A 21,509-nucleotide genomic window follows, 5' to 3' on the forward strand; every position below is an offset into this window, starting at 1 on the left:
GAGCCTGGGAAATGTAGTTTGCAGAGGCCACACCCCTGAAACAGAAGAGCCGGGGAAGGAGGGGGAATGGACCTAAGGGCATGCTGACCAACGGTCAACTACACAGCACAGGCCATGCTTGACCATGACAATGACATGAGCACAGAGGACATTGTTCGTAAGGGGACATGCAGGGCCTCCCCTCCCACCCCCACTGTTAACCACAGCAGATGCAAGGCTTGAACTCATGAAATGTGAAATCCTGACCTGAGCCCAAATCAAGAGTCCGGCACTCAACCGACTGAGCCACCCAGGCGCCCCAACAATCCCCCATTTGGGAAGAGGAGGTAGAGGGATGGATGAGATGCCTTCCCTGGCTCAGATTCTGTTCTGCGTCCCACGCCCGTGGCCAGTTTCCTCCACTCCAGGCCACCTGTGGTACCGCTCTCGGGGTGTGAGGGCTGGCTGGGTGCCCTGTCGTAACAGGTGTGTCGTCACAGTTCCAGGAGCAAACAGGTCTCCTGAGACAAGGAAAGCTCTTTGCCGAAGGTCACGTGGCCAAGAAGTGGCAGACCCAGGCTCAAACCCCGGTCCATTGGACGCAAACCTCCTTCTTGCTTTGACAAAACCATCCGTGGTGCGCTACCTGCCTGGCACACAGGAGCGTCAGAGAAGTGCCAGGCCTCCCCACCCCCCTGTGTTAGAGCCGATTCCCCGTAACCTGACTGGCTTGCTCCCCCCACCAAAAAAGCCACTGACTAAGGGAGGGAAGGCGAATGAACGCGGAGACGAGGGGGAAGCGGGAAAGGCTGGAGGCTGGACGACGACGCCCTTCATATGCGAATGTCCTCGTTGGAGGCGCGTGAATATTTTGGTCCTTTCGGGGTCTGGGGCTCGGTCTCCCGTCCGGGGCCACTGAAGGGAGTGAGAGACTCTCGGGTGTGGCGGGGAAGGGAGACTTTGAGGAAGGGGCGCCTGGAGCGCGAGGTGGGAGGTCGCGCGCTTCGGGGGCCAGGCCCTCCCGGTCGGTCCCCAGCGGCCCAGGCCCAACGGCCTCCCGCCCTGCGTCTGTCTCTCACGCCGCCTTCCGTCTCGGTCCCACCTCCCCTGTCCCGGCAGTGACCCCCGTCCCTCCACGTTCCCTTTCACAGGCTCTGCCTCAGTTTCTCTCCCTTCTCTTCTCCGTTGCCAGGCCTTCTCTCACTGCCCCCGCCCCTTGGCCCCACCCACCCCTCTTTNGCCGGGGGCGCGTCATGTGGCCGCTCACGGTCCCGCCGCCGCTGCTGCTGCTGCTGCTGCTGCTGTGCTCAGGCCTCGCCGGACAGGTAGGGGCCTGGCGGGCAGGTGCAGGCGCGAGGGGCTCCAGGAGGGACGAGGGTCTGAACGGGTCCCGACAGAAATGCGGTTTGGGGTTCCATAAGCCCCCCCGGGGTTGAGAGGGGCGGGGGTCGCAGCGGGGGAGGGGCTAGATGTGCACCCTGGCTTTGGGGGGAAAGAAGAGGGGCCTCACATCCAGCCTCAAGCTGCCATGGCTTGGGGGACAGTGTGACCCCAGCTTCAGGGTTCTCAACCTCTCATTGAGCCGGAGCCCACACGCGCCGTCTCACTGGAGCTGAGTGGGGTTGGAAGGGCAACTTCAGGGGGCCTTGGGGTGTTGCCTACCCCTTCACGCCCCCCATTATGGCAGGAGGTGCCCAAATTCTGCAGCCCCCCCACTCCTCACCTGCACCCCCATGTGGGGAAGGGGGTGGGGCTCACGTGTGAGTGACTGATGGGGACGTGTGTGAGGTGTCGGAGGAGTGCTGGGTAAACGTGTGTGTCTGTGTCACGGTGTGACTGAGAGTTTGTGTGTTGGGCTGTGCATGAGTTGGGGGTGTGATGGAGGAGGGTGTTTGTACGTGAGAGGGAGTCTGTGTGTGACAGCGGGAGGCTGTGGCGGGAGGGTTGATGTGACAGTGTGAAGCTTGTGAGCCTGCCCCCTGGACTTGTGCGTCCGTGTGACTGGCGGTATGAGAGTGAGTGAGGATTGTGTTAATCCTGGCCATATCTGGGCAGCTGAAGCTGTGGGTAAAGGTCTGTGTGTGTCCTGATTCTGTCCATTGCTTGGGGGTTGTACAAAACGTGTGTGACCAGGTGTGTGGCTGTGCAAGAGTTTGGGGTGACCTGTGCTATTCTGCGCCTTTGAGTAAATCACTCTAAAAGGAGAGTGAAAAGCAAGGGCTGTGTGTGCAAATGTGTGCATCCATGCATCTGTGTGCATGTGTGTATGTGTGTGCTGGTGCCTTGTAACTCCATTCATGCTTTCATGGAAGCAAGCCTTCCTCTCCACAGTACCCCCATCTCTTGGGCAGGCTTGAGGGGCCTTGCAAAATGTGGAGGGGGTCCCCGTGTTCCTCAGCGATCAGGAAATCTCTTTCCTCCTCCATCTTGGAGGTGGGAGCCCCCTCACATTCTCAGATCTGCAGGAGCTCAGAGGGAAGCGGGAATCTAAAATAATAATTACAATCCAGCTAACATTTATTAAGTGTTTATTATGTGCTGGGCGCTGTTTCAGGCACACGACATGAGCGAAGGCGTTTAACAACCTCCTGGCACCTACCTACTAGTGCATGTTATTGCTACCTTCATTTTACAGATGGGGAAACCAAGGCATAGAAAAGTGAAGTCATTATGTCAAGCTCAGAGAGCTGAGGAGTGGCAGAGCTAGGATTGAACCACGGCGGTACGGTTCCTGAGCCCACACGTTTACTTTCTTGTTTAATAATCCACTCCATGGGTGGGGGCAGTGGCTGTGTCAAAACTAGAAGAGTTTTTGAGGTAGAAGCTCAGAGGGAAAATAGTGCTGGCACCTTCTCTTTCCTGGTCAAGGAAGAAAGGAATCAGACCCTGAGACCCACCCCAGGGGTCGTTGGAAGGGATGGAGATCAGACTCTAAATGGGATCTCCAGGCCCCTAGGCGAGGTTGTGGGGTCCTTGGGACCCACATCCTGGCTGGGAAGGGAAGTGTGCTCAGTGCCTGGCATCAGTCTGCACACGGTAGATACTCAATTGATATGTCAGCCAGAGAGAAGGAAAGAGAGACCAGAAGAGCCCGAAGGGTGAGAGAATGCTGGTTAACAACGAACCAGGAGTGAAGGTGAACTTGGCTTCCAAGAAGGATCTCGGGGAACCCCCACCTCGGGGTCCTCCTGCCTCCCTACACCCCTGCTAGCTCCTGGGGAACTTTCGATTCCTTGACCTGTCGCCAAGACTGGCTAGTGGCCCAGGAGAGTGCAGTGAAAGGTGCTATGGGGGGTTTACAGACCCCACGTCGGGAAGGGAGCTGCTTGGGGGCGGGACTAACACAGGGATTCTTGGAGGCGGGGCTAAAAGGGGCTGGGTGGGGGCGGGACTAGATTGGGTTAGGAAGGCGGGGCTAAACGGTGGGTGGAGCAGAGCTAAACTGAGGTAATCAGTTGCGGCTGGCGGCGTCCTGCCGCGGGCTGCAGTGCCTCCAGGCGGCCACCACGGGCACTACAGCATCATGAACGGGTCTCTGCGCCTAGGTGCCCACCTAGCCTGGCGCCCAGAGAAGGGAGGGCTCTGAAGAATGAATGCTCTGTCCCCTCTCCGCCTCCCCCACCATCTGTTCCCATAGCCCCCTTCTCAGTCCCTGATGGGCCCTGGGCTCCATGAATTCTTGCTAGAAATCCTTGATTTATTCATTCAATCGACAGACATGAGTAAGCACTGGGGATGTAGCTCTGAACCAAATTATCAAATCCCTGTCCTCCAGGAGACGATCTTCCGGCAGGAGAGACAGGCAAGAAGTGAATAAATATATAACACAGTGTCAACAGTGAAATGAATATGTACTACAATGCAAGTGGCGTGAAGAATAATACAAAGGATAAAGGGGATTAAAGAGTGCTGGTGTGGGTGGCAGTTTTAGCAGGCGTGGCCCAAGCTAGTGTCTGTAAGGAGGTGGTACTTGAGGTGACCCCGAGGGAGGTGAGAGAGAATGCCTGCTGAGTACCCAGAATTGCATTCGAGGCAGCGGGAACAGCAAGTGCAAAGTCCCTGATGTGAGAACATCCTGGCAGCAAGGAGGCTGGTGTGAGAGAAGTGAGAGCGGAGTGAGTGGAGGGGAGGGGGGGGGGAGGTGAGGCCAGAGGAGCCAGGAGGGGCCAGGCCAAGTGGGAACTTGTGGGCTGTAGACAGGAGTTTGGATTTGATCGTGAGAGCAGGAGAGTGGGCACCTGTCAGAGGAGTCATCCATCCATCCAGGGTCTGTTCAGATGTTCTGTGTCTGACCTGTGAATGCCCTGGAAACTACTGTATAGCTTTCCCTGTGGGAAAGATGCCCATTTCCTGACTACTGGGAAGTCCTCCCTAAGATCTAGCTATATTTTTGGACACTACCTGGATTTAAAGTCATCTCCTCCCTGGGGTCCCCATAGGAAGGGAGGGTTGAGGGAGTAGTTTAGTTTGTACTGCAGGCCTCAGGGCCTTTGCACTTGCCATGTCCTCTGCCTGGGAACTGTTCCCTTCCTCTCCTTCTGTTTAAATGACACCTCCTCCAAGAGGCCCACCCTGACTAACCATCTAAAATGACCTCCCCATGGCCACCCTCTGAGCTGTTACTCTGTCATCTTTCTTCATAGCCTGTCACTACCTCTCCACAGTCTATTTCATTCATTGTCTGTCTCCCCCTAGAGTGGCAGCTCATCAGGGACTGTGGACTTTGTTGTATCTCCAGTGCCTACAACAGAGCCTGGCACACAGGAGGTGCTCAGCAAATATCTGTTAAAATAAAAACTTGAATGGATGAATGAGTGGATCCCCCCACACACACACACAGAGTCTCTTTCTTTCCAAAACAGTGGGACTCTTGCACCAAAGGGGGGGGGTGAGGGAACAGCCGTCTCCTTGGGCCATCCTGTACCCATTTCAAGTCAGCCATTGCTCTTGGATCGGAGGCATCAGGAAACCCCATCTTCTTCATCTGTGTCTCAAATTCCACCATGACAGGGCACCACTGTTTGGGGTTAGCACACTGTTCTCCTGGGCTCCTTCCAGAAGTGCAGATGTCCCAGGCAGAAGGCGGCGAAAGGAGGTCCTGAGGACTCTCAGATAATAAGCGAATTGGACATTTTCTTCCTCGGTCCCAGGTGGGGTGGTGAAGCCTGGGCCCAAGATGAAAGAGCTAGGGTGACACCTAGTGGTAAAACGAGGTTTGTGCGGAGATGATGTGTGTCCCCGTGGCCATGGTGAAGGTGTGCAGGCAGATGTCCTGGTGTGTGTCCGTGCCCTGGCCGGCGGAGGTGTCGGTGCCACTGAGGCACTAGTCTTGGGTGCAGAACTGCAGGAGCCCCGCACTGGGCTCTGTGCTGACAGCTCAGAGCCTGGAGCCTCCTTCGGATTCTGTGTCTCCCTCTCTCTCTGCCCCTGTCTGTCTCACACTCTATCTCTCAAAAATAAATAAACATTAAAAATTAAAAAAAAAAAAAGAACTGCAGGGGATGCTCCCTGTAAAAAGTCTGAAACCAAGATAAATAATATTTTAAGAAAATCAAAATTAATGTAAAAAAATCTGTGAAACAAACATATCAAAATTGTAAGTAAACATGGGAACTAACTCTGCATTTGACTGACTCACATCTCACTTGCCTCACTCTGCCCCTGGTCCTGTAGGAGTTCATCTGCAGTGTCCATGGGTGTGTGTGTGTGTGTGTGTGTGTGTGTGTGTGTGTGTGTGTTTCAGAACCACGCCCTGGGCATTGACCGAGCATGGCACATGTGTGCCATGATCACGCCTGCAGGTATGTGTACACAGTGACTCTTTCCCTATGGGCTGACCGTGTGCACGTGGATGGATTGCTCATGAGCCTGGCATCGGGTGTGGGCCACGACTGTGTCCCTAGCACTCGGTGTCATGCCTTGGGGAGCAGTAACTTGCTGATTTGGCTTATTCATGCACCCTGTGCACATTTAGAATGCTTTCATTTGGAGTCTTCTGTATTTTGAGCCTCACACCAGACACCAAGGTCTGGGTGGTGGTTTGAGCTAATAAGGGGTGGGGTGGAAGATTCAGTTTCTCGAAGCTGAGTCTAGCTGTGCTGGGGAGAAGGGAGTTGTGACAGGAGTTGCACATTTCGGGAGCTCTCGTCTGAAAACACGGGTATGTCTTCATGCTGAGTGGAGGGCTGGGGTATCTCACAACTTCATGCATCCACCGCTCAGCCACAAACCAGCAAGAAACCAGGAGGAACAGAGGGGAGTCAGAACAGACTCCACGAAGTCTGTGCGCAGAAGCTTATCTGTGCTGTTTTGGGAGCCCTGGGAGGCTCTTAGTGCCTGTTTACTCATACTTTGCTCATAGTTGTAGCAATCCCGGCCAGCTAGCGTCTAAGCCCTGCTTAGCAGACGAGAAGACAGGAAGTCACAGCGTGAGAAGAAAGAAACCAAGAGGCAAAGACAGTTGAAGCCATTGAAAGAAATGGCAAATAGCCCCTCACCTTTTGGGCCCTGAAAAAGGTGTTCCCAAGAAAAATACATGGCGAGGACATGATAATCTTTCTCTTCCTAATTTATGTAGTAATTCCTATGTGAGAGACACCAGGCGAGCCACTGGTCATGTGGAAGGGTGTGACACAGCCCACGTGGGGTCGTTCTCAGGATTAAGTAAGGGTGTGTGTGTGTGTGTGTGTGTGTGTGTTTAAATAGTTTTTTTTTTACTTGTGGCAAAATACACAGAACATAAAAATTGCCATCTAAAATGCCATAAAAATTGCATATTTTTTTATGCTAGTTTTTTTTTCGGGTGTTTTGTGTTATGTGTTTTATTTTTTTTGTTTTTTATTTTATTTGATTTTTTTAATAGTTTATTGTCAAGTTGGTTTCTGTATAACACCCAGTGCTCATCATCCCCACAAGTGCCCTCCTCCATGCCCATCGCCTCCCTTCCTCTCTCCCCCATACCCATCAGTCCTCATATTTTATGCTACTTTTTAAAGATATGTATATTTTTTAGTTTATTTATTTTGAGAGAGAGAGAGCATGAGTGGGGAAGGGGCAGAGACAGAGGGAGAGAGTGAAGCCTGCTGTGAGCCTCAATCTCATGAACCCACGAACCATGACTCACACCAAACTCAAGAGCCAGGTGCCTAACCGACCGAGCCGCCCTGGCACCCCTTCCCCATTTTTAAATGTGTGGTTCTCTGGGGGTACCTGGGGGCTCAGTCGGTTAAGCGTCCGACTTTGGCTCAGGTCATGATCTCACGGGCTGTGAGTTCGAGCCCCGTGTCGGGCTCTGTGCTGACAGCTCAGAGCCTGGAGCCTGTTTTGGATTCTGCGTCTCCCTCTCTCTCTGCCCTTCCCCTGCCCATGCTCTGCCTCTCTGTCTCTCAAAAATGAATAAGCGTTAAAAAAACATTTTTTAATAAAAAACAAACATGCGGTTATCTAGCGGTAAGTACATTTATGTGGTTGTGCAGCTGTCCCCCCCACCTGTCTCCAGAACTCTTTTCATCTTGCAAAACGGAAAGTCTCCGTCTTAAGCAANGTGAACCCCCTTCTGCTTCCTGTCTCTGTGAATATGAGGACTCTAGGTGCTTCATGTAAGTGGAACCGTGAGATATTTGTCTTTTTGTGAATGGCTTCTTTCACTTAGCATTGTGTCCTCAAAACGCTCGCTCCATGTAATAGCATGTGTCCGAGGTCCCTCCTTTTTTAGGGCTGAATACTATTCCACCATGTGGGTCTACTGCATTTGGCTGCTGCTCTGAAGGTGGGGTGCAAGTATTTCTTTGAGACCTTACTTCTCACTCCCGGGTGTGTGCCCAGAGGGGCGATTGCTGGATCTGACGGTAATAACACATTTAGTGTTTTGAGGAGCCGACGCACTGTTTTCAGCAGCAGCTGCACCATTTTGCATTCCCGCCGACAGCGCCCGGGCGTCCTGGTTTCTCCACGTCCTCGCCAACTGCCTTGTTGCTGCTAATTTTTTGACTTCAGCCCATCCTGATGGGTTGTGACGTGATCTCTCTTTGTGGTTTTGATTTGCATTTCGTGAAGACGTAGTGCGGCGCCTGGGGGGCTCGGTGGGCTGATGGTCCGACTTCGGCTCAGGTCCTGATCTCACGGTTCGAGGGTTCAAGCCCCGCGTCGGGCTCTGTGCTGACAGCTCGGAGCCTGGAGCCTGTTTCGGATTCTGTGTCTCCCTCTCTCTCTGCCCCTCTCCTGCTCACGCTCTGTCTCTCTCTCTCTCTCTCTCAAAAATAAAATAAACATTAAAAAGATTTTTTAAAAGAGTTGGTGATGTTGGGCTTCTTATGTGTTTCTTTTTGTTTGTGTAGCTTCCATTTGTCCGTTTTTTATTTTAAAAATATTTGTTTTTGAGAGGGATGGTGGGGGAGGGGCGGAGAACGAGGGAGGCAGAGGGTCTGAAGCAGGCTCTGTGCTGAGAGCAGAGAGCCCGATACAGGGCTCGAACTCAAGAACTGTGAGACCATGACCTGAGCCAAGGTCGGATGCTCAACTGCTCAACCGACTGAGCCACCCCGGGCCCCTCCTTTGCCCATTTTTTAAACCAGATTGTTTGCTTTTCTGTGGGTGGAGTATAAGGTTTTAAAGCCACGAATGAGCCGGGGCTGGATTTGTGTGAGGGCCCGAGCCCCTGGCTATAACACGGAAGACACTGGAGTGAGAGAGTAAGGGCCTGAAGACAGGGTCACCTCAGGAGCTGACAAGGCCTGAGGCAAATTGGAGGCAGCCAGAGGCCTAGAGGATCCAACAGTTGGGGAATGGAGGGAGTGTGCCTCTCGTCGCTGGGGTCTGGGGTCCTTAACAAGGACACAACTGTCTCCTTCTCAGCCACTTCCTGGAGTTCTGAACCAGGCAGGGAAGCAGTTACAGGAAGGGTGTGGGGCCCCGAGTCTTCCGGGGAGAAAAAAGGGAGACGTGTTTCAACGGCATTTCCACAGGCTTGCTGTCACCAGACCCAGCACTGAAGGCAGGCACAGGCTAGAAGACTGACACCATTTGTGCTCTGAGGCACTCAAGGCTGTGTGGACAGGAATTCGTGCCTTTCTCACATGTGAATGAGATACCCCGGGGGCCAGGATGGCCTCCATAGAGGCCACATGGCTGATTGCAAAGGACGCTTAGGTTTGCTTGGTTTGTGTTATTTGGCTTTTCTACCAGAGAGTTCTGTCATTTTTACCTGCTGCACATCAGACAGATGGAACTTATATTTTCTTTTTTTAAAAAATTTTTTAAATGTTTTATTTATTTGTGAGAGAGAGAGAGAGAGGCAGCGTGAGCAGGGGAGGGTCAGAGAGAGAGGAAGACGAAGAATCCGAAGCTGAGCTAGCTGTCAGCACAGAGCCTGACGTGGGGCTCGAACCCTCGAACCGTGAGATCATGACCTGAGCCGAAGCCGGACGCTTAACCGACTGAGCCACCCGGGCGCCCCCGGAACTTATATTTGCATACTTGATACCTGAATTCATATGTTTGAGTAAATTTTTTTAAATGTATTTTGAGAGAAACAGAATGCGAGTGGGGGAGGGGGAGAGAGAGAGAATCCCAAGCAGGCTCCACGCTGCCAGTGCAGAGCCCGACGCAGAGCTCGAACTCACGAACCCTGAGATCATGACCTGAGCCGAAGTTGGTGGCTTAACCTACTGAGCCACCCAGGCGCCCCCGGCTGACTTTATAACTTAATGACATCTTGACATGTGTAATTTTGGGGGCCTGGCTTCTTTTGCCAAACGTTATGTTTGTAAGATCCCACATATTACCGTTTTGTTTTCATTGCCCGTTTTCATCACTTTGTGGCTCCGTCGTTTTCATCACTTGGTGGCTCCGCTATGTGACTCTACCGTGATATATTCGTTCTGCTGTTTCTGGGCGTTTGGGCTGGTGGAGTTTCTGGCCGATGCGAGCAGCGCTGCTGTAAATATTCTGATGCTCTGTCTTCGGTGAGCTCTCGTTCGCCTTCCTGTTGGGCATTAGCAAATTCTGATCCACTGCACTGAATCGTCGCAGGGCGGGGTTTCTGCAAGCCTCTGGTCACATTTTTATTGAGCAAACAACATGCCACCTCGTTTTATGTATGTTTCTGTTTAAAAACACCTCATTTCTTATATATTGTTGATTCATTAGCCTCAAACTCATGGCCAAAGGCATTATAACTCATGCCCGAATGAAGCTTAGTGACAAGACGTATTTTCTCTGAAGACACGTCACGGCCTGCTTCCCTTAGAACACTGGACGGTACTTAGTACTGTGCTTGGGGACCACCTAAAAGAGTGAAATCACCAATAAAAAGCACAAAAATGTGAAAATCTTGGGGCGCCCGGGTGGCTTAGTCGGTTAAGCGTCCGACTTTCGCTTGGGTCATGATCTCGCAGTTCGTGGGTTCGAGCCCCACATCGGGCTCTGTGCTGACTGCCAGCTCAGAGCCTGGAGCCTGTTTCAGCCTGTGACTCCCTCTCTCTCTGACCCTCCCCTGCTCACGCTGTCTCTCTCTCTCTCTCTCCTAAAAATAAATAAAACATTAAAAAAAAAAAGTGAAAATCTTGGCACTAAATAGTGTATGAAAAAGATGCTTGTTTACAGGCATAACAGCTAAAACAGGGGGCGCCTGGGGGGCTCAGTGCCGGTTAGGCGTCCGACTTCGGCTCAGGTCATGATCTCTGGGTTTGTGAGTCCGAGCCCCACGTCGGGTTCTGTGCTGACAGCGCAGAGCCTGCTCGGGCTTTTCTGTCTCCCCCTCTCTCTCTCTGCCCCTTGCTGCTCGTGCACATTCTCTGTCTCATAAATAAGTAAATAAACATTTTTTTAAGAGCTAAAATAAGAAGGCAGAGTATGGGCAAGTTGGATCTCATCTGAGAACCCATGCACTGGGGACTCCGTTTCTGCCTCTGTCTGCATGTCCACGGATGACCACACAAGCCCCATGAGTATCGATCTTGGGGTTGCAAATAAATTGTCGTGAGTAAGTGAGTTTGCCAGTATGGAATCTGCAAATCCAGAGACTCGGCTGTATTCACTGAGGGTGGAATTGCTGCGTCTTGGGGGAGGAAATTATTGGGCTTTAGGAGATCTTGCTGGTTTTCCAGAGTTCCAAGACTCTTCAGTTTTTCCATTTCCTCTTCCGCCAGTAGCGTCTGCACATTCTAGCGGCTGCACATTGTCACCAGCACGGGGTGCTGTCTTTCCTTTTTACTTTAGATGTTGTGATGGGTGGTGCGTAGTGGTGGCACGTTTCGGATTCAATTTACATTTCCTGTGACTCTTAATGTTAAATACATTTTCACATGCTTATTGACCACTCACTACTCCCTTTTGTGAAATGCTTTATTATGCTACCTACCTTTCTTACTCATTTGTAGTAGTGTGTGTGTGTGTGTGTGTGTGTGTGTGTGTATCCAGATTTTGTATTGGTGTCTCGATCTATCTATCCATATCTTATATAAATTAAAATTAAGATATGAGTGGGGCGCCTGGCTGGGTCAGTCAGTAGAGCATGTGACTCTTGATCTTGGGATTGTGGGTTTGAGCCCCAGATGGGTGTAAAGATTACTTTTAAAGAAATAAAAAAAAAATGAGGTGCTGAGTGGCTCAGTCAGTTAAGCATCTGACTCTTGGTTTCAGCTTAGGTCATGATCCCACGGTTTGTGGGTTTGAGCCCCACATCGGGCTCTGGGCTGACAGCTCGGAGCCTGGACCCTGCTTTGGATTCTGTGCCTCCCTCTCTCTCTGCCCCTCCCCCACTCACACTCTTGTCTCTCTCTCTCTCAAAAATGAATAAGCATTAAAAAGAAATCTTAAAAAAATTCAGACGAGCTCTCTGTTGGATATTAGGATTGCAAATATCTTCTCCTACTCTGTGGCTTGTCTTTTCATTCTCTTAATGGCATTTTGATCAATGGACTTTCTCAATTTCTAATGTTATTTTATTTTAAAGAGAGAGAGAGGAAGGGAGGGCATGTGCGAGTTGGGGAGGGACAGAGGAAGAGAATCCCAAGCAGGCACCATGCTCACTGCGGGCCAAATGTGGGGCAATCCCATGACCCTGGGAACATGACCCAAACCAAAATCAAGAGTTGGATGCCACCCAGGTGCCCCAGAAATTAATTTTAATGTAGTTCAAATAATATTTCCCCCCTTTAAAGTTAGTGCTTGCTAGTGTCCTGTTTTAGAAATCTTTGCCTACCCACAGAGTAATGACGATACTCTTCTATATTTTCTTCTAAAAGATTTAGTGTTTACCTTTCACATTTAGATGGACAATCTATATGGAATTGATTTTTGCATAGGATGTGAGGTAGGGATCAGCATTTATTCTTTCCCCTGTGAATAGGCCCAGGTGACGATGCACTGTGTAGACTCGGGAGCCTGATTGTCTGGTAGTATCCTGGGGGCCTTTGGGAAATGTTTAGTATCTCTGTGCCTCTGTTTCCTCATTTTAAAAACGGGAACTGTAATCCTATGTCATCTTATAATCCTATCTACTTCTACTCAGGGACAGTCAGAAGGGCTAAGTGAGTTGTTACATGTACCTTGCTGCAAATGATACCTAGCACATGGTAAGTACTCAACGAGTCTTAGCAACTATTGTTACTGTTTCTGACAGTTGTGAGCTTTTTCCCCTCCTGAGAATTTTCAGGTCAGGGGAAAAAAACATTTCTTTCTGTGGCTCCTGGTCCTGGTCCATTCAGGTTGCTCTAATGGAATACCGTGGACTGAGTGGCTTCTAAACCACAGACATTTGTTGCTCATAGTTCTGGAGGCTGGAAGTCCAAGATCAAAGTGCTGGCAGATTTGGTGTCTGGTAAGGACCGTTTCTTGGTGTCTTCTCATTATGTCCTTAGTGGTGGAGAGAGAGAGTTCTGAAGTCTCTTTTATAAGGACACTAATCTATTCGTGAGGGCTCCACCCAGATCAGTTCCCAAAGGCCTAATCTTCAAATATGGTCACCTTGGGGTTCAGGTTTCAACCAAGGAATTTGGCGTGGGGGAGGGGGGTGAGGGATGTAAATATTCAACCTACAGCACTCTCCAACACAGTGCTTAGAGCGAGAATGGTGATGGAGAAGAAGGGATACTTTCTGGAGATGTTTCTGTATCAAGATCAGGGGTCATTGGTGCTGGTTTGGATGGAGCAGGGAAGGAGAAAGAAGGGTAATGGCACAGTCTATAGTTTTGGGGTTTTTTAATGTTTATTTTTGAGAGAGAGAGAGAGAGAGAGAGCAAGCAGGGGAGGGGCAAGGAAAGAGAGGGGGACAGAGGATCTGAAGCCGGCTCCACGCTGACAGCAGTGAGCTTTATGTGGGGCTCGAACCCACAAACTGTGAGATCATGACCTGAGCCAAAGTCGGACGATTACCCGACTGAGCCACCCGGGCGCCCCAATAGTTTCTAACTGTGGGTATATTGGGGCCAGGACCAGGGTGAGGCAAGCAGGGAAACTAGGGCACAGAATTTAAGGACTCATTCTCACATCAGTGCAATTGCAGGGCACCTCAGGGGAGAGGGCTTGCCGGGAAATTGAGGACTGCCCCCCCCTTACAGTGTGGTTGGTGTGTAATTTACATGCCTTAAAGCCTACCTGTTCAAGTGTGCAGTTCGGTGACTTTTTAGTAAATGTGTAGAGTTGTGCAAACGTCACCCCAACCCAGTTTTAGGACATTCCCAGGCCCCCTAAAAGACCCCTTGTGTCCCTTTGCAGCCCATCCCTCCCCCTCCCTCCCCCAGTTCCAGACAGTCACTAATCTAATTTCTGCCTCTGTTGATTTGCCTTTTCTGGACAATTTGTAGAGATGGAATGATCCAAAATGTGGCTTGTTGTATCTGGTTTCTTTCACCTAGCAATATTTTTTTTAATTTTTAATTTTTTTTTTTTTTTTTTAGAGGGAGAGAGTGCTGGTACTCGTGAGCACGGGAGGGGCAGAGGGAAAGAGAATGTCAAGCAGGCTTCACAGTCAGCACGGCGCCCAATGCGGGGAGCTCATTCTCACAATTGTGCGATCATGACCTGAACTGAAATCAAGATAGGATGCTTAACTGACTGAGCCACCCAGGTGCCCCAGCAAAATATTTTTGAGGTTCATCCATGTTGTAGTGTATATCTGTAGTTTGTTCCTTTTTATTGCTGAATAACATTCCCTTGTATGGATGTACCACAATTTTTTTATCCATTCGCTAGCTGATGGGGATTTGGATGGCTTCATTCACAATGGAAAATGCTCGCGTGAATATTCACATTCAAGTCTTTCCATGGACATATGCCCTTATTTCTCTTAAGCAGGTAGAATTGCTGGGTCTTATTTTAAGCTTCTGTTTAACGTTTAAGAAACTGCTAAGTCATTTCTCAAAGTGGTCATAACATTTTATGTTCCCACTAGCAATAGATTCCCATTTCTCCACATCATCACCAGGACTGCCTTTCTTTCTGATTGAGTTTGTTCTGGTGGGTGTCATGTGCTGTTAGTTCTGTGAAAGACAAATGGAAATGCCCAAGAGGCTGATGGGCATACGGGTCTGAACTCCAGTTGGAGATCTGGGCTGTACATTTACCTTTGGGAGCCTCAGCTGCGGATTCATTTAGTCAGTCAATCAACAAAAAAATTTTGAGCATCTGCAGTATGTGCCAAGCACTATTCTCAGCCCTGGGGTTTCAGTGTGAAAAATACAGGCACGTAGGTACCCTTGTGAGGTTGGAAGTCTTATGGGTGAGACAGATCATAACAAATAAAAGTGATGTCCCATCATGATCAATGTTGTTCAAGAAAATAGAGCCGAGTAAGGGAAAGAGAGTGGTGTGGGCTCGTATTGTCAATGAGGTGGCCGGGGAAGGTCTTTTCAGAGTGGCCGTGTCACTCAGAGTTCAGTTAGGAAAACGGACTACTCTAGGTGTTTCAAAAAGAGGAAATTTAATACAGGGAATTGGTTAAGTGTATGATGGAAGAGTTGAAAAGTCAAACTGATGGGATGATCAAGAAATCCAGCAATAAAACACAGTACAAAGCTGTTGGACGGACCTGATAAGTGGGTGTTGTGGTGCGGGAGGGGCTTTTGTGTGGGAGTCAGACCATGGAGGGGGTGTAGCCACTGTTGGAACACACCACAACCCCAAGCAGAAAGAGTGGGGAGAAATACCCTGGCCTCTCCCTTCCTCCCTACCCTCCAGTCCCCTTTCAGTGCCTCCCATTGGATGAGCCTAACAGGAAGCCAGTGTGCAAGGGAACCCGGGGAATGTAGTTTTCTGGAGAAAGGTAGGGCATGGCTCTGACCTACAGAATAATACAGCAGAGATATAAACGAAGTAAAGAGGCAGCTATATGTGTATCTGTGGTAATGACGTTCTGGGTAAAGTAGACAGCAAGCAGTGCACAGCAAGTACAAAGGTCCTGAGGTGGGGGCATGCCAGATAGAACCAAAATTTTGCGAGTGGGTATGATGGTCCAGGCACAGTATAAAGAATGAGAGGAGTGGAGGGGCGCCTGGGTGGCTTAGTCAGTTAAGCGTCCGACTTTCGCTTAGGTCATGATCTCGCGGTTCGTGGGTTCGAGCCCCGCGTCGGGCTCTGTGCTGACTGCCAGCTCAGAGCCTGGAGCCTGTTTCAGAGTCTGTGTCTCCCTCTCTCTCTGACCCTCCCCTGCTCACGCTGTCTCTCTCTCTCCTAGAAATAAATAAAAAATATTAAAAAAAAAAAAAAAGAATGAGAGGAGTGGAGACTCAGGACAACCCTGTGAAATGTAGACATTTAGGGAGAAGGAAGGAGACAGTGATGATGCAGCCAGAGAGGTGAGGGCAGAACTAGGAAATGATAAGGTGTCTCCGGAATCAAAAGAGAAATTACTTTCAGGAAAGAGGGAATGATCCATGAAGACTAACCTGTGAGACTGAGGGCTCGCGTGACGCTGTGGGACTGGCAAATCAGAAGGCCACTGCTGCCTTCGGTGAAAGGAGTTTGGAAACACTCAGGAGGTTGGAAGTGAGGAAGTGGAGGCCGCAGATGCAGATGTGAGTGTAGACCACTCCTTGGAGAAGCTTGACAGGAAGCCGCGAGGGCAGTTTCCTACAGTACCCATGGCGAGAGAGCGAGCATCAGTGGGTTCCAAATCCTCTAAGCTGGGAGACCTTGGAGCCCAGTGGTTTTGGAGTCTGAAATCAGACAGACTGGGTTAAAATCCTGGGCCTCCATTTCCCTGCTGGGTCACCTCCACCTGGTCCCCTCTCTTCTCTGAGCCCAGTTTCCTCACCTGCAAATAGGGATGTTGCCGTACTTTTCATGGGAGGCTGCAGCTGGTGCTCAGCCAGCACATTTGCAAAGTGTTCAGCACTTGTAAATGTAAGCTGTAGTACAAGGAGGCAAGGACACATCTCATTTTTTAGAGCTCATCACCAGTCACAAATAATAACAATGGCACCTACTACTTATGAAACACCATGTCCCAGACACTCTGCAAAGTACTTTACCAGCACATCTTCCCCCTCCCACCCCCACTTTCCTGCAGCTCACTCTGTTCCCACCACACTGGCCTGTTCCTTGAATACTTGTGTTCCTGCCCCAGGGCCTTTGCACATGCTGTTCTTGTCCGGACCTCTTCCCTCAGAGAGCCAAAAGGCTCCCTCCCTCACCTTCTTCAGGTCTCTGCCCAAATGTCACTCCCCAACCCTCCTGACTAAAGTTAACTCTCCTACTTAGTCTGGATGCCCCTTCCTCCCCATAGCCTTCTTATTTTACTTTCCCCTCTCCTATCTCTTGTCTGTCTCACCCCATGTAACATTCAGCAGCTCCACAAAGGCGGGCATTTTTATCTTTTGTTCACAGTGCCTGGCACATAGTAGATGTTCAATAAATCTCTCACTTGATTCTCAGGACACCCTAGCCCTTTACACATATTAGGTACATGGGTCCTCACCACCACCCAGGTTGCAGGTGAGGAAACTGAGGCGGAGAGCTCTTTGCTGGAGGTCACAGAGCGTCAGCACCTGCCTCCCCGTGTTAAGCTCAGAAAAAAGGGCAGCTCAACACCCCTGCCCCTTTGTTCAGCGCGTCTCCCTGGGCGAGCCCTCGGCNGCGTCTCCGCGCTGGTCATTCTTGGCATTATTATTACTGCTTCCCAGGATCCGCGAGCGGTGTCCGAGCGCCGACAGTGCACTAGGCTCGCTCGGCCCCGGCGGAGGCGGTGAGGGCTGCGGAACTGAGCCGGGGCCGGCCGAGTGGGGGGGGAGCGGGAGCGGAGATTCCGGGGGTCCCGGGCGGACCTTGCCTCCGAATGCGGGAGCCGCGGGGGCTCGGGGTGTCTCCACCTTCAGGATCTCTGCCCGTCTGTGTATCTCTGAATCGTCCCGTCTCCCTCTCTGTCTTTTTCCCTCTGTCTCTCTCTGCCTGGTTTGCTTCTCTCTGTCTCTCCGTGTCTGTGTCTATCTCTGTTGCGCTGTCTCTGACTTTGTATCTCTTTTTTTCTGTCTTTTTCTCTCCCCCACGCCCCCCTCCCTTCGGCCCCCGCATCTCCTTTCTGGTTACCTGCTTCACCATGTGCTGAATATTTATTCCCAGAACTGCACTCTCTGGGAGGCAGACGGGTCTCAGACTTGGGGGGCAGGGGTGAAGGCTGACAGGGCCCCCCAGAAGCACAGGATTATCCTTCCTCCTCTGTCGCCTCCAGCTTCCCTGGCCACGGGCGAGGGGTGGGCGGCAGGGGGACCCCTTCGGGGTCACTCATGGTGTTCCTGGTGACCTGGGCAGCGGGGAGAGGGGTCGCCTCCCCTGCAAACTTCCCTCAGTCTCCTCCAGATCTGGGCCCCCCTCCCATCTCTTCCCGTCTTCAGTGTGTTCGCGGGACTCCTCTCTGTAGGTAGAAGTGGGATGCATGGAGCTCCCTCCCCTCAGTGTTTCCTTAACTTCACCAGCTCCTCCGTTCGTTCAGTTCGTTCAGCCCCCGTGGCCACCACACCACTTCTTTCTTTCCCCTTGCTGAAAAGAAAAGAAGACTTTGCTCCCCTGGGGTTGAAGGCAAGTGGGGAGGGGGGTGCCATCACTGTGCCCAGGCTTTGCTCAACCCCTGGGGGGGAGGGATGGCATTGGGTTTGGCACAGGTGAGGACTTTCAGTCCAAATTTTCAGAATTGAAGCCAGTGTGTGAAACTGTCTTTCTGCGTGTCTCTCACATCGAGGGATATTACGCGAGTATATCCTGGGGCGTCTGTCCAGGCATGAGTTTCGGTGTGTGGATGGCGCTGTGTGCGAATTGAGGGAGAAAGTTTATGAGGTTTGCCAGCGTGAAGATCCATGTGCATCTTCCTGTGTGTGAAGGCGTGTCCTAGAAGGAGTGTGAGTGTGTTCCTGAGTGAGTGTGTCTGGGTGTGGATGTGTCTCAGTGTGTTATCTGCAGTTCTGTGTCCCTGACTGTGGGTCGGTGTGTGTTCCGTGATTGCATGTGCACATATGGGTTTGTACACGTGAGTCTGTGACAGCTTCTTGCTCCTGCCTTCTGAGGGGGGAGAGAGATGGTGTCTCATTGAAATCAGAAGACAGATTCCCCTCCCCCAGCCTCAGAGAATGTGCGTCTTTAGTATAAATGTGTGCATGTCATATGTGCAGCATATGGTATGTGGGGAATGTGTACATAAGTGTGGAAGAGTATGTCTCTGAGTTGCAATTTTGTGTGTTGCATGTGTCTGTGCTAATATGTACATGTGTGTGTGCATGTAAGTGTGGACGTGTATATCTATAGAAGTGTGTGCATATATGTGCAAGTGTGTATGTATGAATGGTGTGTGTGCCTACCTTGTATGCATGTGGGTGGATTCCTGTGTGAACCATGTGTTTTCTGTAACTGTGTGTGCGCGCGTGTGTGCGTGTACCCAAACAGACCTGCTCTCCATTCTGGCCCATCTGTAGCTCATAGGACCACAATCCATGCTTCCGTGAAATCACCTGCCGAAAGCTAGTATTTCTTCCATCCATGATCCACCCCCCATCCCCCAGTCTAACTAAGCCTTGCCACTGGTTGCCACGGGACTTGGGGTAAGACCAGGGAGGACGCTGTCACACGAGAATGCTCTGGAAAGCATCCTGGGAGTCTGGTAGACCAAGGTTGCAATCCACTCTCACCCTTCTTGCTCAATGACTTGCTTTGACTCCGGGCGCCAGTGACTTCACCACTCACAGCTGCGGTTTCCCATATAAAAATGAGAATAATAATTCCTTCCTTACAGAACTGTTGTGAGATATAGAGTGTAGCTCTCCACCCATCCATCCTTCCATCTGTTTCTCCATCCATCCATCCATCCATCCATCCATCCATCCTCCCATCTCTCTATCCATGTATCCACTCATCTCTATCCGTCCGTGATCCATCATCCAGCCATCTCTTCATCTGTCCTCTGTATATCCATCCTTCCATCCATTTTGTTTATTCAGCAAAACTATTGATTGCCTCCTCTGTGTCAAGCATGTTTATGCCTAAAAGCCCCAGCTCAGTGGCTGACACAGTAGATAATCAGTTAGTGATAGGACTCTAAGTCAAGCATACCTGGTTTGAATTCTGGCCTTGCGCTTTACTAGCAGTATGCCCTTGGGGGAAATTATTTAATCTCTCTAATCTTCAATATCCTCATTAGTCAAGGAGAGTTTTAGAGTCCCCATTAGACCCCAGGATCCATGAGGACCACAGACAACCTTTGTATTTTGCTCATTAGTGAGCTCTAAGGCCTGATGCATAGTAGGCCTACAATAAGTATTTGTCAAGTGACTGAACCAGCAATCACGTGTTCATTAGGATTCATGGGTTCTACCTTCATATAGACACAAGCATCTGGGTGCCTAGTAGGTGTTCAGTAAGGAGGACTTGCTTTGTTTGCCATTGTAGCCAAGCACATAGGAGGCACGGAATAAATATGTGTCAGTTGTCTAGATCAAAAATCCACCCTCCTAAGGATTGAGCAGAACATTTGAGGTGCTCCATGAGAAGGGGTTGTAGAAAAGTGTAGACCCCCAACGTGGCTTACCTGAAGGGTTCAGGAACCCAGGTAGCAAGAATCCCCAGTCATGAGGCAGAAGATTGGATGCTGGTGTTTGACTTAATAAAGGAGCTCAGTGGTGAGGTAGGGGTGAGCCCAGACCCTCTGGCCATTCTCGTCTCGGGCTTTCCCTCCCCGATTCGATCTGGAGGAGCAACTTAGCATTCTTCTCAAGAATTCTTAAGAGATTCTAAGAGCGCTGTCACAGGCCATCTCTGGAAGGAAACAGAGAGGAAGCTGCCACCAGTACTCCTTTGGCCAACTCTCAGCCATAAACCATCCCTGTAGGATGGGAGCCTTCAGCGGAATGGCTTCTCACCTGGGCGTCATAAATCCAGAACCAGACTCAGAGCTGTCAGCCCCTTGCCAGCAGCTGCTGTCATTACAGCACCTGAAGAGAATTACCTGCATCTTATATGTTATGTCCTTGCCCATCCGCTCACCCCTCTTTAGCGGCTGGAAAAAGGAAGGGGAGATGAAGAAGAGATATTCTGTTTGGGGACAACCCTTTTCCTCATGGGAGGAATGGGGAGGGTCTAAGCAGCTATCCACAAAAGGCTCTTTGAGGACTTCCTGCAAAGAACCAAAGAATCAATGTCTTTTCTTGACAATTTCCTGGGGGAAAAGGCCCCAGATACTCTGTATCAGTCAAGAGAGGTCAAGTTACACTGTAGGAGCAAGCAGCCTCAGTTCTCAGTGGTTTAATAAGGCATAGGGGCATTTCTCCCTGGCACTATGTATCCATCGTTGGCTGGAGAACTTTGTCCATAGTAGTCATTCAGGGACCTGGGATGACAGAGGCTCTGTGGTGACATGATCATTGAAAGAGAAAAAGGCACAGCGAACCCCCATCAAGTCTTACAGCTCTCCTCTGGAATGTTACTTTTGCTCACATTTCATTGGTCAACACAAGTCACATGCTTAACTTCAAAGAGGGTGAGAAGGGTGGTCCCACCGTGACCAAAACAGAGAGTAGGTATTTGTGAATAGCCCTAAATAGCACCCCAGTCTGCTGATCCTTCTCTCCTCTTACCCTAAGTAACAACAATTCTTAGAGGATATCTCCATTGGTTCATTCACCCATTTATTTTAACAAATACTTACTGAGCATATATTATGTGCTAGGCACTATTCTAGGTGCCTGGGAAATAACAATGAACAAAACAGACAGATACCCTTGTCCTCAGGGAAATGACGTTCTAGAGCAGGGACAGGGAGAAATAAATCAATATATAGATAAGTCTATATTGTAGATGGTGATACACGTACTATGAAGAATCACAGAGCAGCATAGGGGAGTGGAGTGTGATAGGGGATTATCGTAGATTCAGTAACCTCCCTGAGGAGGTGGCATTTGAGCAAAGATCTGAAGAAAGTGAGAGAGGGCTCATATCTAAAGAAAGGGTTACAAGTAGAAAGAAGAGCAAGTGCAAAGGCCCTGAGGTGGGAATATGCCTGAAACGTTGGAGAAACTGAGGAAACCAGTGGCTGAAGCAGAGTGAGTGAAGCG

The 21,509-nt window shown here is 50.3% G+C and overlaps 1 protein-coding gene across 1 annotated transcript in view; it reads left to right on the forward strand.

The window, feature by feature from the left end:
* The first annotated feature begins 1,224 nt into the window (after positions 1 to 1,224).
* OLFM2 (olfactomedin 2) overlaps positions 1,225 to 21,509 on the forward strand; it is a 59,258-nt gene continuing 38,973 nt past the window's right edge. Inside the window, exon 1 of the mRNA XM_077768029.1 lies at positions 1,225 to 1,304. Coding sequence (XP_077624155.1) covers positions 1,233 to 1,304 — 72 coding nt within the window. The 5' untranslated portion in view covers positions 1,225 to 1,232. The remainder of the gene's footprint in view (positions 1,305 to 21,509) is intronic.

The sequence above is a fragment of the Crocuta crocuta genome, unplaced genomic scaffold, assembly GCF_008692635.1.
Source record: "Crocuta crocuta isolate KB4526 unplaced genomic scaffold, BGI_CrCroc_1.0 scaffold115, whole genome shotgun sequence".
Lineage (NCBI taxonomy): Eukaryota > Metazoa > Chordata > Mammalia > Carnivora > Hyaenidae > Crocuta > Crocuta crocuta.